The sequence below is a fragment of the Theileria equi genome, chromosome 1 (genome assembly GCF_000342415.1).
Source record: "Theileria equi strain WA chromosome 1, complete sequence".
Lineage (NCBI taxonomy): Eukaryota > Apicomplexa > Aconoidasida > Piroplasmida > Theileriidae > Theileria > Theileria equi.
In genome coordinates, this window is record NC_021366.1 from 2,033,190 (window position 1) to 2,050,473 (window position 17,284).

Consider the following 17,284-nt stretch of genomic DNA (forward strand, 5'->3'; position numbering starts at 1 on the left):
CCACTCTATGGAAAGTTATAATAAAAATAGTCAATCGCTATTTGTACATGCTAGTCATTAAATTTTCATGGATTAATTGAAATGGGCTATAACTACAGGAATTTAAGATGTTGCTAATAAATTAGAATACTCGTAAATGTTTAAAGTGTTGATCCTGTTTGTGCAATTATTAAGGCCATTTTACATTCCAGGGTGTTGCATAGATGATAAATGGAACCCGAAGCATTCACGCAATATATTTTACAGAATACTGGCTTAAAACAATGTAGATTCTAAAAACGTTCATTCAAAATTCTTTCTACTCATAATTCATTAAATATGGATCCATACTATCATCAACTCTTCTCCCTTCCTTCCATACACCAGCGGATTTCTCGGGACTGAGTGGCTCCAAGAAGAGTCCAGTGGAACCATCTAGTAGCCTTATTTTTTATCAACTATAATAGAAAGTATGAGAAGCTAAGGCATGAAGGAAGAAAGAAGAATGCATGTGTAAGAAGAGTTTCATACACACCCCAGATGAGTCAACATTTCTTCTTACACATTCTTCAACATTTGCAACACTGAAGAATGAGGATTATAGCAATACTATGGACAGTGTATTTGGTAGGAGTATGTAACTGTGGAGATAGTGATGGCAAAGAAACATTAAAGGGTGCAGAGAAACAGAATCCTCCGGAACATACACACCCAGAAACTTCCTTGACTTCCAAGGTAGATGGATCACTCTTTGACATTGAGGAATCAGAAGAAGATACTGTTAAAGTTCTTAAACTTACTCCTAAAGGTGAGAAGGTAACTAAAGTCAACTATGATGATAAGCAGATTTGGTCTGGTAAAGCGAGATTTAGTAAATCATCCAACTTGGTGGAGGCCCTGATATACTTTGATGGTGATATTCCAGCGTTCGTTACCATAAAGGCAGTCAAAGGAGGTAAAGAATCCACGGTTTATAGATACCATGATGGTAATAAATGGAAGAATGGTAATGAGAATAAACATAAGAAGAAGCTCAAGGAACTGCGAGATACTGCTAAACCAAAAGACGCTCCAGAAGCGACCAAGAAGGAACAGGAAGTCCCACAAGGACAAGCGCAGGGTAAACCTGATAAACCCACCGAGAATGCTAAAGAGCCTGGAACTGATGAGGGGGATAGTTCTACAGAAGATAATCTGGCTAATGTAGATCGGTCTGATTCTAAACCTGAAGAACCTACAGTCCCTTTCCTTCCTGCTGTGGATATACTCCTCTTTGATGCTTTGGGTTCTCTTGAAGGTGATGTCCCAGTCCTTAAACTCAAAATCAAGGATGGTGCTAAGACCACTGAGCTCAAGTATGATAATAAGCAGATATGGTCTGGTAAAGTGAGAGTTGGTACATCATCAAACTTGGTTGAGGCTCTGATATATTTTAACGAGGATACTCCAGAATTAGCTGTAATTTCCACTGATAAGAATTCAAAGGTCTATAGATACCATAATGGTAAAGAGTGGAAGAGTTGTAAGGAGAAAGACCATAATGTTGGACTTAAGAAACTAAAGGAAAACTGTAAGTCTGGAGAACATACCCCTAAATCCAATTTCAAATCCAAGATTTATTCCAATATAGCAATCTTGGACCTATCAAAACCAAATCCATCCGTATGCAAAACATTTGATCTAAACATTGAAGGGGTTCCTGCGAAACTATATCTTGCTCCAGCTAGTGTTGTAGTCGGAAAGATAATGAACAAAGACAAAGTCGTATGGCTTGGCGGGGGTATTATATTGTCAGGGAAGACTAAATCGTGCCTTTACTGTATTACATTCTTCAAACAAAAGGAGATAGACGCGATATTCACAGCTGTAAAAGAAGAACATCTAGTCCATAAGGAATTTCGCGTTTATAATGATAAAAACAACTGGCAACTGTCCGTTCAGGGCAATGATACGAAGATGAATGCATTAAAGACCATAAAGGATCCAATTACTAGATTTTCCATTGACATTTCCTTAGACAATACTAACGAAAACTGCAAAGTAGAGAATTATAAAGGTAGTGGTATTACGACTCGCTTCTATATTCCCACTTTTGGTAAGGCCATAGAGAAGATTACAGATGGTGAAAAGGTTATTGGTTCACTTAACGAAGAATACATGTGTTACCTCTGTGAATACCATTTCAAGGGTTCCAGAAAGCTGCTAAGAGTACACATCCAGAAAAACTTTACCATTTATATGGTCTGCTATGAGAATGACGGCAGTGAATGGAAGACGATGTACGAAGATCAATTTGAAAACAAACTAGAGGAGATGAAAAAGTAGATTCTACAATTTTTAAACATATAGAATGTAAATGCCAAAGAGTAAATTACATCCCTTGTAGGGATTTTGTCCATGATGTAAATTTCAGAGGCTTTAAATGCTAATTTTTTCAGATTTTATATTCATGGTAAATGAGTAACGCCACTTCTAAATGACTAATGAATTATGGTTATTATACATACCACACTTTACAATTATACATGGCATCGGTTTTCATGTAAAGTTGTGGATATTAGCTGACACTTATCCCAGTCCTGCCACTCCGTTTTATTGATTGCTAGGAGGGATATCGACTCTGGAGTTTATACTTACAATTCCACAGTACCCATAGTATTAATTTATCCTGCTAACCAGTTCTTATAATCTCCCATCAAGGTGGTCGTCTTATCTCCCTCAGTTACCACCTCTACATGCATGTTGCTATAGACTTGTAGTCGTTTAAATGTCTATCATTGCTTTATTCGTGGATGCTATCCTATTGAACGAACACATGGAGTAATGCTGGACTCCATGGATGCCATTCAATAGCAGCTCTCTGGTAAACTTGCAAGATTGTCAATCATCCATAAACTGGCTATTAGACAGGACTTGTGGGAGAACATCTAGTCTATGGTTGAAGCTGTAAATTGTCACATGAAAGACAAAAAGAGACACTTCCAAATGGTAAGTGTCAGGCCTTGTAGAGCGTTTTTTGCGGTACAGAGATACTGTATGGATGGTAGAATCGAGCTAGTTGATACGTGCTCATCTGATACTGACACTAAATTACTTGTACCAGAATCAGACTGTTATATGAGAGTACATTGCTGGATAAATGTCTGAAAGTCCAAGAATGGTAAATGTTTTCTCATTGTTCATCTAGGTGGTCAAGATCAGCACGGTGCACATTTAATGATTAAAAATGGGTCCCTAGCGTTCAAAATCCTTACTTCTCGAAGAAATAGGTTTAAAAGCGTCAAAAGTCAGAACATTGCAATGCTGTCACAGAGAGACGTTCACCAAATTGGAAACGCAGAGAACTTAGCAACTGTATCTAGACCAGATGTTAATGCAGTAAATTGTCCTTACCTCATAGATGGTCTATTTCCTTCTATAAATATCAAGATTTTACCGTGAATAATCTCACTGTTTATATTTCCAGTGCGTTTTATGCCCTTGTATAGCAAAATTATGCTATTCTACATTTACCAGGTACCTGGACATAGAGCATATGTTCGATGGGTTATGCATCTATTGGTCCATCGTGCATTAAAACGTATTCCCGAGACGAATGACCAAACTTTAGAACATCCTTTTCCCGGAGTTCATAGTAGCGACTAGGTTCTATCTTTTCGTCGTTTAAAAATGTCCCATTCGTGCTATTTAAATCAATAATATATGGCCTGTAAGATGGTATGTTTGTGAAGGTTATGGAGGTGAAAGAGTAGTGGGATGAATGAAGATGTTCCTCTAATAAAGATGATTGGGATATTGCCAAGGTCCGGTATTTAAGAGTTTCCAGATTAGCGAGTATCAAAATTTTTGTTAGTCCTTGTGATGCAAATGGTGAGTCTCTATTGGCAAAATGTACTGCATTATATCAAGAGGGAGTAGTAGATGAGTCACTACTGAGAGGCTTTCTTCTTAGCTCCAGGTTGTTCACTAGGAGGAACCGCAGACTGAGATGGAGTAGTGGGCTCTTCATGAGGTACTAAGGTCGAAGTAGTAGGGTTAGGAAATTCTTGAGAAGGCTCTTTGGGAGGCGGAATAGCGATACCCTTTTTCATATCAGAAAGCCTCTTTAAGAAGTCTTCCTTAGTGACATTCTTCCATTCCTTGTCATTCTTTACAAAATAGTTATACCCTAATGAGTCATTATCTACCACAAGTATCTCCAGTACTTCATTATTGCCATGTTTATAAATAAGGCAAGAAAGACAGGCATTCGAACCTTTTGAACATTCCCACAGCTCCTTATTAGCGTCCATAACTTTTGTGGCAAGGTACCCAAGCTTAGGATAAAGTTGTCTAGTTTTGACACCAAGAAGGTCCACCTCAAAGATGGTGCAATTGTCAGTGCTAGTTTCTAATGAAAGATCAATTGAAGTACAGAGCTTTGCTCCGGTAGGGGTTCTTAAACCATTCATCTTGGCGTTACTATCAGTGCAAGGCTCCCATTTACTTCCATTCTTGGAGTACGCCTTCTGTGAATGACCAGAAGATGTCCCGAGAGTAATCAACGCAAGTTCAGGTTTACCGTCCTTATTGAGGTAAACTTTGGCATATTGGAATGTCTCCTCGGATGAGAGAGTGTAGATATTTTCAGTTCCATTCATTAGCTTGGAGACACTAACACCCTTCTTTGGAACAATGAGTTGAACTGCGTTTGTACCAAAGTAATAGTCGAAGGACTGAGACTTGTCCTTATCGGGACTGGCAAGGTCTAGACTAATGGGAGTAGGGTCAACATGTCCAGCAGACTGAGCATCTAATTCCTGTGGATATCCTTCACTAGGAACAGACTGAGGAGCTTCTGTAGCATCCTCTTCCTTAGGTTCAGTTGGTTGAGGTGGAACTGCTCTGAGATTCTCCGTAGAGACTTCATTAGAGCTTTCTTGTTCTGCTTGATCAGTAACTTCATCGTCATCCGTTTTACTTCCTCTAAAACAGCAAAGAGATCCTGCGCTACAAAGCCTTACTAGGCATACTGTCCATAACACTGCCAATATCCTCATCCTACTCTACCATCTCTCAACTGGTGTGAACAGAATTGTCAGTATGGGTGAATGATATGTTCACTAGGGAACAAAAGTTCACAAGTGGACCTATGCATGCTCATCATGGTACATGCTTTAAACACTTCATAGGATATCCGTGTCTAACCCAAGGGTCTCCTTTATAGCGATTATAAAGTTTCCATCCTCCAAAAAAGGTTGCAGCGGATCCGGCAAGAGTGCCAGAGGATATGCCAGAGATGGACCATATACCAACGGCGGCAGGAACAACGCCCATACCAAGTTTTTCAGCAGTTCCTCCTCCAGGACCAAGAGCAGGATCAGCAGGTTCAGGATGACCATCAGCAGTAGCAGATTCAGAAGTAGGAGATTCAGCTCGAGGTTGAGGTCCTTGAGATGGAGGAGGAGGAGGAGCAGGAGGAGCAGGATCTTTAGGAGCTTGACCAGGATTAGTAGGTTGAGTAGTACCATCAGGGAGTACTTTAGATATAGCATGAGTAGCTTTAGCAAGACCATAAGCCAGGAGAGGAGCTGTAGTTGTAATACCTAATCCAATTCCACCATCTATAACTGATCTAAGAGGGTAAACTGCTTTTCCGTAAAAATTTCCAACTGTAGAGGTAAGTGATGTTACCCAACTAGAGTTTTCACTTTCTGCACGATTGGTCAGAACTTCTCTACCAGGTTCACCATCATCTCCTTTATCACCGGAAGGTCCGGTTGGTCCAGTAAGACTAGCTCTATCACCAGCTCTACCGTCAGGTCCTTTAGGTCCAGCGTCTCCTGTATCACCCTTTTTACCAGCAGGTCCAGAAGGACCAGGACGTCCAGTAGCACCAAATTTTTCAGAGGCTTTTAGAGATTTTTGCTGCTTTTCATCAGCTTTACCAACAACTCCAGTAGGTCTAACAAGGGCATTATCCTCTCCCTTACTGTCTTCCTCCTCTTCCTCACTAGATTGTTCATCAGCGTTGTCTAGTACTTGTTCTCCAGGCTCTTCAGTACGTCCTAGTGATTCAGGACAGTCTTGTAAGCCTTTACAACCACGTTCCTCTAAATATTTCTTGAGTTTCCTCCATTGCCCACAGGTAAGACTACCAAAGTTTGAAAGGTTTATACTATTTAGCTGATTTGTCCTTTTCCATTTGGAATCATAACCACTCTTCTTTTTCTGTTTTCTATACCATGTTGCAATTTGAGGGACTGCTCTATCCGCCTTAACATAAATGAGGACAGGGTCATTATCATCACAGTAAAACGCGTAGACGTCAACCTGTCCATTAGCAGGTAGGTTTATGTTTCTAGATGTTACACGTTTCCTATTTTCTTTAAGTCCATCACCATTAAGGTAGAATTTAATACCTGCAAGCTTCAGATTAGGACCATTAATGGAGTGTTTGTAAATGGTAACAGGTGGTAATTGTTGGTGATTAACTTTTATTTCCTTTACAGTAACTTTCTTAGTATAACACTTTTCACAGCAATACCTATCATTTCCATTATTCTTGTTAGTGTGAGTCTCAGATGTTCTCTTGGTAATATCCATAGTTACCGCATTATGGTATGAGCAAGCTAACTCGTCTAATTTATTAGCAAGTGCCTCTTTGGGCTTACTAGATATCTCTTTACCATCATATAAATCGGTGTTTCCATCAACTTGTTGCCAGTTTCTACCATCTTTGTCCTTAGTAGCATAGAAGGTAGATGGTCCTCCATTACTTGACTTGAGTTCAATCATAACAGGCACTTGGGATATCTCCGTGTTTGAGTATAGTCTTATTCCCTCAAGTGCATCATGAGAAGTTTTTATTTCGTCAATCCTTTTCTTCTTGTATTCTAATCTAGATAATTTAAGAGTCTGATCGGTTATCTGGTAGGTTGTAACCATATAATCACTCCCGGTAAGCGGAATAGGAGGCCCACCAAATTTTATACCTTTACCTTTTGAAGCATCGGAGTTAAAGTTATTATATTTCATGGGCTCGTCAATGTCAAATGGTATACGTTTATTTATAGCACAGTTACGGTCATCAAGTCTAGTCTGCAATGGCGTTCCCGCGGAATATCCATGATGCCTCCAAATTCTTGCATCACCCCTGGCTTCAGTTTCTTCTCCACCATGTTTATAGTAGTACTCTGTGCTCTGTGGACCACTGCTCTTGATAACTTCTAGGAGAAGTGGCCTGTTATGGTTAGTATCTCCATCCCAGTAGTAGATTGAGACTTTCTCAACACCGGAGATATCAGTTCCATTATCACCTAGGTTGTCCCCATTGGTTAGCTCTCTCTTGAGAGTGAATGGGTCATTACTTTCATGGATATAAGAAACAAAACCTCTGGCGCTATTGTTGTCAACCTTCCTACTGGCAGTTATGCCAGTAGAATCACCACCTGTACACCTACATGGTCCTTGACATTTGCTTCCTATATTCAGTGTTAATTCTCCAGCAGTCATCCTCCATGTTCAGTGAGTATGTTTCAAAGCTCTGAGATCCATGAGTATCTCAATGCGACCAAAGGGAGCAGAGTAGTACTTTACTCCTCATCCACACATTCATCCTCTATCACAACTAGCTCACTGCCAGAGAGACTATCCACAGAACAAGATGAACAACTATCAACACAGTCTTCAGTAGTACAGTGTAGATAATCTACTGGAGTTAGAAGAGTCCATGATGGAGTCGGCATGATCCTCTTAAAATCCTATCACCCGTTTGTGATAGGAATAAGACAAAAATTTATACTCCTAAATTGTTTATCCCAATACCTAGTATAAGACCTTAAAGACAATTTTTCATTCCCTAATCATGCACATACTATGTAAACTTACAGAACATCATCATCCTTGTGTCTAAACTGAATGACGGCGTGTTGTTTTGATATCGTTGGATGGTGCGCATCTATATCAGCCACGAGCTGCTCCTTACCAATGAGGTAGTACTCCTTACGATGCAGACAAATTGTCTCTGGAAGGTGTGAATGGGTAATAGAAAACAAACTTGTAGACTTCATTTCGCTGGGATTATCCGCATCCGGTTTAAAGACAAACAACCGCCAAGACAAGGTTGGAAATCGCGATTCTGGTGGCACAGTGTACTGTAGATTAATGTTGGCATGCATGAGCAATGAGGGCGACACGAGCACATTGGTGGATGGAATGGTGAGCCCAGCAGAAGACATGAATGGTGAACACTGTAAGGAGGGCATGGATGATCAGCCTAGCAGAATGCATGGAATGCCGATGGAAATGTCTTTTGCGGTCATCCATGTTCAGAGTTCCACTTCTACATAAAGCCTAGTTGCTATATGCTACATCTGGATCAAGTAGTCTCAATGCGACCATAGGCTTTAGCCGGAGGGAGCTTTATGGCGACTATACGTAGTACTTCCTTCATCTAGTCATGCCTCCTCATCCCTAGACAGACATTCATTCTCCTTCACAACTAGCTCACTGGGTTGCAGTAGGAAGCATACTCCGTCATTATAGACACTATAAAGATTCCTTATGGACTCCATTCTTGCCATCTCGAGATGATCCAAAGTCTATAATAGACATGTAAACACCGAGTGTATCCCTACCCCCTCTGGAGATAGCATCATCCTTGCATGTTTTGGAGAATACCGACTCCCATCCTGCTATTGTTGCATTATACAACTCAGTGCTTAGCATATCATAATGGTAACTCATTCATCTGAGGATGAATTCGCATCACTCTTTTGGTCACAAGAATACGGTGGATACAGAGGCTCCTGTACTCTGTATACTTGCCACTTCTCTTCTATTCACTCCGCTCATAGAGTCTCCATCACTCTTTCATTCGCTACACTCATTCCATAGTGATATACTCCCTAGTCTTCGACGTCGGTAGGTCACCTGCTTCGGTCTAGAGACCTACGCAGTGAAGAATCCTACTCTTCCTTAGGCTCACATACGGTCGCCACAAAGCTCCTGTTAGTCGCTCATGCTCCACCTAGCTCCGCTAGTAGTTCGCATTATGCTACGGACATCGCATTAAACTCACCTTGAGTACGATCCCGTTCACCTGGTTGGTTTCGGCTGCGAGGAGCCCCGAGGGCTCAAAGTTCGGCTTTTCCTTCTCTGTATCATTATTTAACTGTGGATAAACGCAAACCTTTGAACGGAGGCTCCGATTTCGAGGCCATGGCGCTGCTATCGTTCCTGTGGCTTGGAACTGAGGCCTTTTCTTCATGTTTCCGATAAATGTGTTCATTCTTTACCCTCTTGTCCAGTTTTGGGCTGTAGGTGTCCTCCTTGTTCTCTTCCTTGTAGGAACGTCTGTGTCTGTGGTCAGCGTCTTCTCTTTTGCTGCTTGACCGCTCCCTTTTGACGTCTCGATCGCCGTATCTGTTGCCGGAACGGCTCCTGTGGCGTTCGCGCTCTCTCGAGCGGCTCCTCGCCATTTTAACTTGAACTAAAGTGCGGACAGAGTGTGCGGAGCTGCCACCTCCGAGGGACCGGACTGGACGGGCGACGCCGGCCGAAACGACTCGTCAGTGACAAGGTACGAGACCGAGTGCCGTAAATGGCGCGGTGGCGGACGTAGAGCCAAGTGGTGATGACTGGAGTGAGGAGCCACTCGGTCAGACGGTACGGGGCTATAGGGGTAAAAAGAGCTCTTTCCATCTGGTGGTCGATCCAGCAGCTTGTCGGCGGTATTTAGAAGCAATTATACCCCAGGAATAAAACTTTTGAGAATGTGTGAAGGAGGAAGAATTCAGTGTACCCTTCTTCACTTTTCTTCTTCCCAGGGAATAACTTGTCTTCCAGGCCCTCTGCGCAGCCGAAAACCGGCAATCAGCTCAAAACCGCAACAGAGAGTATATATCCGCAGCAGGAAAGCAGGTGTGTCGGTGAATGGCATACGCGCCAAACTGGAAGGATGGGACGAGGCAGAGCCAAGTCTGGCACCAAAGCCGTCCAGGGTCAATACGGCATCCGTAAGAGGCGCTCAGTGCGGCACTGGTCGAGCGTAGTCCGCCGGCAAAATGTACAGGGACGACCCGAGGGGAAGGTCGTGCCGAAAAAAGCATGCGGAGAAGGATAGGGTACCGTACCCAAAAAGACCCACTGAAGCGTACACGTCAGCCCAGGACGATTATGGGTCCTTGGAGTGGATGTGGGAATGGAAATTGAGGGCAAAACCGACATGCCAGGTCTTGACCGCCGAGAATGCACTTGAATCCCATCTGATAACTCTGGAATTCACGACCATCAAAGCACTTGTAAATGAATGAATGGGAGCATTAGGATCGAAACCCATCGTTATCGATGTCAAAAGGGATAAAACTTATTACCATAATACCTACCAAATCGAGGTTAAACATAATCCATTGACTGGTAGAGGCTATGAAGATTTCAAAGGCTTCAAACTTTACAGGCACGAACTTCCGAGTGGCATAGGTTACTATTTTGAAAACATTCACCACGATGGCAAGGAACAGAATATACCAAACAAGGAGACTTTTCTCTACAACTCCAGAGGCGTCACTGTGTTCTACTGGGCAAGCGATTTGGAAAACGTCCTGCCGCTGATCATAAAGTACGATTCAGACGAATCAACGTTCTTTTACAAGAAGGAAAACATAGATACAAACAAATGGTCAGGCATAAATTATGGTCTTATCCCCTATCTACCAAGTGACCTCGGCACAACAGTCAAGAGAAGCTTTGGTGAGGTGGTAATACCCAACCTCTCTGCGGCAAAAACTACGACATATTGTGCTCATCCGTCTCTGGAGTGTTTCAAAAATCCCGGATCTTGTGGAGGATCATCTCGGCATTACTCTGGTTTTCTCACTCTATCCGTGAGCCGGTCCAGCGAACCCTGTCAGGGCTACACCAAGATTACTCAACAAGGCCAATATGGACGACCCTTTAGGATTCTTTCCACCTACTGTACTTTCAAAGGGGGCCAGATTCAGCTCGATAAACCAAAATTGGAAAATGTCACTTCAGTCTCCGTCTACTATTGGGAAGGGGATACAGCCTTTAAGAATCCTCTAATTCTGGAGCTCCAGTGTGTTAAAGGGCAAAAATACCAAGAATTCTACACCAGAAGTGCTGATGGCAAAAAATGGATGCATGCTTCCAACATAGACTCCTCCAAGTTGGCTGACGATCTGGACGTCCTAAACTGTGAATACAATAATGCAGTCCCAGTTGACATATGCAAGAGAGATGATGGCACTAAGTCTAAATACTTTGAGAAGACTGGTAGTGAATCGTGGAAAGATATTACAGAGGGAGACTTTGATAAGAAGCTTCAGGAAATGGGAGAAGCTGTAAAATCTAATAGCAACACTCCTCGGGATGCTTATCTAAATATTGCCCATCCAAATAGACTACTATGCAAGTCCTTCGACTACTCTTTTTCTGGTAATGCAGTAAAACTGGTCGTCCCAAAGAAGGGCATTTCTATATCTACGCTCGTAAACGGTGCTGAGGAGGATGCTTATACTCTTCCCTCTGGAGAGACATTTGGCCATGCCAGAGTTTATCTCAACAAGGACGGTAGAGTAGAGCTAGTTCTTGTAGTAACTAGGACATCTGATACCCCTAAGGAAACTTATCTTGAACTTAAAGATTGTAACTGGAGACAATGCAGTAATATTGACGCTAAGATTAAGAGTTTAAGGGATCTTGCAAATTACATATCAGACTTTGACATCGATATTTCCGCAACTAGTTCAGAGAAATGCACCATCTTTGAAGTAGATCTCTTGGGAGTTACCACTAGACACTTTTATCCCAAACCTGGTCATGTCTCCACCAAAGTAAAGGACGGTAATAAAGAACTATGGACTCCTATAAATGCTTCGGATGTTTGTCTATCATGCCTTATTTATAAACGTGGTGATAAGGAATTACTTGAGATTACAGTTTTAGAGGACTATTCAAGGAGATGGAAGTTCTTTGAAAAGACCGCTGATGGCTGGGTCTCCATTGATAAGGAAGAGTATAAGAATAAGCTAAATGAAATGAGAGGACTTCCTAAGGCTTCTTAATAGTGACTAATGGATACCCTCCCTATGGAGACAATGCAGTAAAATCTGCCAGTAGGCAGTTGAGACTACTCTTTAAAAGACAACGGCGATAAAATTCAGCATGAGCATATCAGTCTTTCTTAGAGACTACCTACGAGGTGTAAACATCCGTAGGAGTAAAGAAGGGTAGGAACTAATAACACAACCCCTACACCTAGGGCAGGTTAATTAGTATAGCGAGAATATTAAGTAACAAATTAGCCGCTAGATTCGTGGACGTAGCGAACATTATGTTCAGCGCTGTTCAGGATATTGGAAACTCCCAAGAACGCGCCATTTACAGCATCGATATGTCCCTTGAGCTGTTTTGGAATCATTTGAATCACAAATTCTGAATCCCTTGGTGTGGCTCCCAGTAACATTTGTCTGAGTGTTTGATAGTTTTGGTTGTAGAAATAGAGTAGTTTAGCTGGCGAAAGTTTTCGTTGTTCTCTGAGCATCTTTGCGTTTGTTGCGTAGCTTTCCAGAACCTGTTCAACTTCTTCCTTGAACTTTTGGTATTCTGCAGTAACCTTTTCACGATTTTCTGCCAGCCAGGCCTCAATTTCGCTTTGCAGATTTTTCATTGCATTGAGAGCATCTCCATTTACTCTGGAGAGTATGAGCTGCAGCTCCTGCAACTTTAGAATCCACTCTTGCTGTTTATCCTGTAGCAAATGTGTGAATCCTACGTCTAGATTTTCGCATCTCGTGGAGAGCTGTGAGATCCATTTCTTTAAAAAGTTGTATACAATGACCGGAAACGCCTCGTCGAGGGTGCGTACGTCGCACTTCGAGTGTCTAGACAATGCGCATTCGCTGCAGAAGCAGTTTTCGTTGCAGTCCAGGCAGTAGTACTGGATGGGTAGCTGGTAGTGATGAGGACAGCGCGCATTCTCTATCGATACAAATGTCCCACCGGAGTGCGTCCATTCCATCATGTCTATTGCTCTATTCACGAGCATAGGCTCGCCGGCTTCATTCTCTGACGACATTTTAAAGCAGTGGCAGAGCTTCTATGGTACAGTGCGTTGCCCTGAAAGGCGGTAATTTAATGCTGGATGCACAGTTGTAACGTTATGTGCCCTAAATCTCCGTTTATTCTGCAGCTCTATAGTCTCGACTGGTGACTCGTACGCCCCTAAAAGTCACTATATAGATGCTTGCTCCGATGATACACAGAGTGGAAAGGCTCGCTGCGTTTGCTCCGGTCCTCTGCAGGCTCTGCGGGTCTTTTGCTCTAATCTTCTAGGCTCCCCTTTCGGCCGCTGTACCTATACACATCCGGCCCTTGCTCCGTAGGCCTGCTCCTTGAGTTTTCAACCCTGCAAATTCGCCAATTTGCGAGAACAAACGGTCCCAAAAAAGCCTTTAATCGCCTGAACCCCTGGATACTAGACACGTATTTTGTGCAGCTAAAACCCCTTTAAATAACCCGCAACTAAAACTACGAGACAAAAACCCTGCGATCTAAAAATTCGTCGCCGAAAAAGCCACAAAACACGAGAAATGGCAGAGAAAACGGCCGTTGGCAAGTCTTGGGTGGAAGCCCAGGGCCACACACTGCAGAGGGGAGTTTCTGGGCCTGCGTTCACTTTTAATGTTTTTGTGGTTTAAAGACTAAATTTTCTGTCACTGGAGAAATTTCCAGCTAAATGTGTGCCCATTCAAGGCCTTTGCGGGAAGAGTAGGATGAGTGGACGAGTAACGGCGGATGCTCCGCGCCCTGCAGGAGATTTTGCGGAAAACGTCGGCGATGGCAACGTTTCGGTGCATTTTGAGGCGACAAAGTCCACCCAGAGCGGAGATGCGGGGGACAAAAGTGGGTGTGAGGAGATGATGGACAAGGAGGCAATTTTCGAGGCCTTACCATTTAATTCTGATGGCGTAGCAATGGTAAAAAGGGGTAGAAGGGGTGCTAAAGGCCCAGACGGACGCGGGGAGCAAGAAACTGCCAAGGAAGAGTCTGGAGCTCCGAATGCCACTAAAGTCGAATCTGGCCAGGATCAAGAGGCTGCACCCATTGAAGACGGCTATCAGCTTATATGCGAGTCTGAGAAGGGCCCTGGCTACTGCGAGAGGGACAATGAGGAGGGCGAAAAGATTTCATCGAGATCCACGATTTATGACGATATGCTAAAGATTTACGTGGACCGTTCCAGGAGTATAACCTATGAGGAGAACCCAAGCAGAGACCCAATGGTCTGGTTTTCACTCTTTATTCTGGCGTCTAATCCCCTAGTCGCCATTTACCTCCTCTACCATTTCAACAATTGGCAACCATGGGCTGGTCGTTCGGCCTTTTCCGATGGCTCTGTAATTACCACTGTATCTTCAGTTATTTCTGGAGCAAAATCTGATGCTGCAGCTGAAGGGCTCTCTCTCTCGACAAAGTTCCCGCTCAAGGGGCTTGCCACTAGTTGGTTGGCGCTTTCCGGCGGAGCATCTGCAGTCGCAGCTCCTGCTTCCATTGTAAGAATCGCAAGTTCGTTTGCGAGACTTGTGCAGGAGTACGCGTTTTTCGAAGTTTTTGGAGAAATTGGCTTTGCGCTCTTCAGTCTCGTCCTCATTATACTTTGCAGATTGCCGTGCAGCGATAAGAAATATCGTATCCAGTCGGTTCTCCCATGCATTGCCATGCTCTACATGGTGATTTACAAGATTCTGGCTCTCTACGTTCTAACCACCGGGATTCGTCTACTTCTTTTTTACTTGTTTATCGTGGCTCTTCCGGAACTCCCTATTCCCCAATTTGCCACTCAGATTTTGGCCATATCTATAGGCGGGGACGATGCTAAAATGTTTAGGGAGCTTTATAAAATGGACATGGAGGGGCATTTCTGGCTTATGGTCTTTTGCGCTGAAAACATTTACATTACTGTGACAGATACAATTGAGCTATTTTACACACTCTCAAGGATGGCATCCAGAGGTACGAGACGATTGGTTGCAAAGCTAAAGAGACAGCAGGAATCGCTATACTATACTCTTGCCCCCGGCGATGCTACAGAGTATACCGGTGCATGCAGTAGCTGCTCCTACCTATTAATGGAAAACCCAGCAGAATCTGACCCTCATGAAAAGTATATTCATAGCATGTACAATGATAGGACCGACGTTGGCACCTACCTGAAGAATATCGACATTAAAGAATATAGTCGGGGACTCGAGAATTTTTCGGCAAAAATTCTAAAACAGGGGCAGGAATGAACATATCGCATCTTGTATTCGTTAAATGTATGCTCTGTGAGCATGAGAATGCTGGTCTAATTGGTGGATGGTTTGTTTGTGTACTAGACGACCGCATGGAGTCTCTAGAATGAGCGCAGCGAATATGCTTCAGTATTGGATCCTGTGTCTTCACAATGTTTGGTAGAGGAATGAGTTGGCATACCCTTACTCCCTAGTGATGGTATAGGCTCCCTCTGTACACTCGCTACGCTCATTCCATAGTGATGCATTCCCTATCTCATAACCTTGCATTGTGATACTCTCTCCCTGTAAGAGTACCATGTTCCGTATTTAAACCAGTGGATCGTTTTTGTCTCGATTCCATCGCTGTAGAGAGCAGTAACAGTAATTCTCGGAGCACCGGCTCTGCCTTCCCAGAGCACATCCTTTTCCAATAGGTTCTCGGTATCGTCTTCCAAAATGTATCCACCATATTTGATCACGCCGATTGAAAAGTATGGGAGCATTTCAGTCTTTATGCTGTAGAGCGTTGAAAGGAATCGTGGGCCAGTTCCACCGTCTTCCCAAATTCTACTCCCTAAAACTGTACCTTCAGCCTGACTGCTCGTTCCCTCTCCAGGGTCATCTTCTCGTGGTATAAAAAGTTCTACTTTGATGTATTCATGGGCTGCTTGTGCCAGAATTTCAAGGTCTATGTACCTCTTTTCGACTCTCTCATAGGATCTACGACCTGGTTTCCGTATAAACTCCCTGATTTTACTTGTAAAACCACCGAGTCGTCTTCTGTATCGATTTGAGATGCGCACAAACATGGAGTTGTCAGGGCCAGGTAGTGTCAAAACGTATTTACTCATTGATTCCTGATCAACTGAGTCTATCAATGTCCCTAAATGAATGTGATGTGTACGAGTGAAACGAGTATAATGTGAGCTATGGAATAGCGAACACCGTCGTTAGACGGAGTCCCGAAGAATGAGGGTCCAGAGCGACCATAAGGGAGCTCTTCTGTCCAGTAGGATTAAGGTCATTACTGGAGTACAACGGAAGGAAGAATGACCTACCGACGTCGAAGACTAGGGAGTAGATCATGACTATCTGACCAGAGGAAGGATAGGAATGATGGCGAGTATATGAGCTTAGCAAGTAGAAAAGGACTGAAAGTATACAGAGTATGGAATCCCGTCCATCTCTGCAGAGACAATGGAGCTCATTCATTGGTGATGAATGTTCCAACCCCTCGTTCCTTGGGACATTGCGAATACGCAATGACCGTCTCGCTATTGTTGCATGATAGACAACTCAATGCTTGGCATTTAGCCGTCACTCCTATCCACCCTTCATTCGGATAGTCGCTCTGGCTCCACCTAGCTCCGCTACTAGTTCGTATTATGCTACGGACATCGCATTAACTTACCACCATCTTTGACTGAACCGATAATGTGAGTATGTCTGCAATAATGGCTAATGGTATAATTCGTTCCTCCTGGGTATCTCGTAGATGGAAATACCCCAATCCTCTTTTGCCTTTGCTCCGCTATATCCAGGTCCACTTCTACCCTTTCCTGATAAGGGTTTATTGAAATTACCCGTCTGAACGGCAGGAGCGTTATGAGCGTTAGCGAAGCAAAAGCCACGAAAGCTGCCATTTATTATACCCTGAGACCGAGAACAAGAGAGTACACCCCAAAGAGTTATGTGGCTGAGAGCAAAAGTGCATGCACAAATTTCGGGTATATTCTGAGGGTAAGTGGAGCAGTTTTCTGCATAACGAGTCGGAGAATAGTGAGTGCGGCTGAATAACAAAAAAGTACATGAAAGTATTGCGATATTCTCAAGCACCACGTTGTAGAATTGTAGGCATCAATCTTGCCGTTTATGGAGGCCTTTGTATTCATCCACTCATTCCTGACCATAATAAGGCATAAGAACTCGTCTAAGTCACAAAAGGAGGGGTTTCTCGCGCAGAGAATGGCATCCATTTTGCCACTCCTGTACTTATTCCGTAAACGCCACTAGCGGGAATATTCCTA

At 43.2% G+C, this 17,284-nt stretch overlaps 8 protein-coding genes across 8 annotated transcripts, besides 1 other annotated feature; 3 read left to right on the forward strand and 5 right to left on the reverse strand.

The window, feature by feature from the left end:
- Positions 1–570: 570 nt before the first annotated feature.
- On the forward strand, positions 571–2,304 carry BEWA_027180 (hypothetical protein; the record flags this gene model as incomplete). The annotated part of the gene is made up of 1 exon (XM_004829478.1): positions 571–2,304. One exon carries the CDS (start codon positions 571–573, stop codon positions 2,302–2,304), a length of 1,734 nt encoding a protein of 577 aa, XP_004829535.1.
- Positions 2,305–3,526: 1,222 nt separating this feature from the next.
- On the reverse strand, positions 3,527–5,018 carry BEWA_027190 (signal peptide-containing protein; the record flags this gene model as incomplete). Its single annotated transcript, XM_004829479.1, has 2 exons — positions 3,527–3,686; positions 3,913–5,018. 2 exons carry the CDS (start codon positions 5,016–5,018, stop codon positions 3,527–3,529), a joined length of 1,266 nt encoding a protein of 421 aa, XP_004829536.1.
- A 103-nt stretch (positions 5,019–5,121) lies between these two features.
- BEWA_027200 (hypothetical protein) lies at positions 5,122–7,473 on the reverse strand (the record flags this gene model as incomplete). The annotated part of the gene is made up of 1 exon (XM_004829480.1): positions 5,122–7,473. One exon carries the CDS (start codon positions 7,471–7,473, stop codon positions 5,122–5,124), a length of 2,352 nt encoding a protein of 783 aa, XP_004829537.1.
- Positions 5,417–5,446: a microsatellite.
- A 371-nt stretch (positions 7,474–7,844) lies between the features above and the next one.
- Positions 7,845–10,096, reverse strand: BEWA_027210 (hypothetical protein; the record flags this gene model as incomplete). The annotated part of the gene is made up of 3 exons (XM_004829481.1): positions 9,152–10,096; positions 9,041–9,117; positions 7,845–8,114 (listed from the first exon to the last, which is right to left on the reverse strand). The coding sequence occupies exons 1-3, from the start codon at positions 9,438–9,440 to the stop codon at positions 7,845–7,847; spliced, it is 636 nt and encodes a 211-aa protein (XP_004829538.1). The 5' UTR covers positions 9,441–10,096.
- Positions 10,097–10,274: 178 nt separating this feature from the next.
- Positions 10,275–12,044, forward strand: BEWA_027220 (hypothetical protein; the record flags this gene model as incomplete). The annotated part of the gene is made up of 1 exon (XM_004829482.1): positions 10,275–12,044. The coding sequence occupies one exon, from the start codon at positions 10,275–10,277 to the stop codon at positions 12,042–12,044; it is 1,770 nt and encodes a 589-aa protein (XP_004829539.1).
- A 236-nt stretch (positions 12,045–12,280) lies between these two features.
- On the reverse strand, positions 12,281–13,549 carry BEWA_027230 (hypothetical protein; the record flags this gene model as incomplete). Its single annotated transcript, XM_004829483.1, has 1 exon — positions 12,281–13,549. The coding sequence occupies exon 1, from the start codon at positions 13,055–13,057 to the stop codon at positions 12,281–12,283; it is 777 nt and encodes a 258-aa protein (XP_004829540.1). The 5' UTR covers positions 13,058–13,549.
- Positions 13,550–13,898: 349 nt separating this feature from the next.
- BEWA_027240 (hypothetical protein) lies at positions 13,899–15,272 on the forward strand (the record flags this gene model as incomplete). The annotated part of the gene is made up of 1 exon (XM_004829484.1): positions 13,899–15,272. One exon carries the CDS (start codon positions 13,899–13,901, stop codon positions 15,270–15,272), a length of 1,374 nt encoding a protein of 457 aa, XP_004829541.1.
- A 254-nt stretch (positions 15,273–15,526) lies between these two features.
- BEWA_027250 (hypothetical protein) lies at positions 15,527–16,343 on the reverse strand (the record flags this gene model as incomplete). The annotated part of the gene is made up of 2 exons (XM_004829485.1): positions 15,527–16,140; positions 16,316–16,343. 2 exons carry the CDS (start codon positions 16,341–16,343, stop codon positions 15,527–15,529), a joined length of 642 nt encoding a protein of 213 aa, XP_004829542.1.
- Positions 16,344–17,284: the final 941 nt, after the last annotated feature.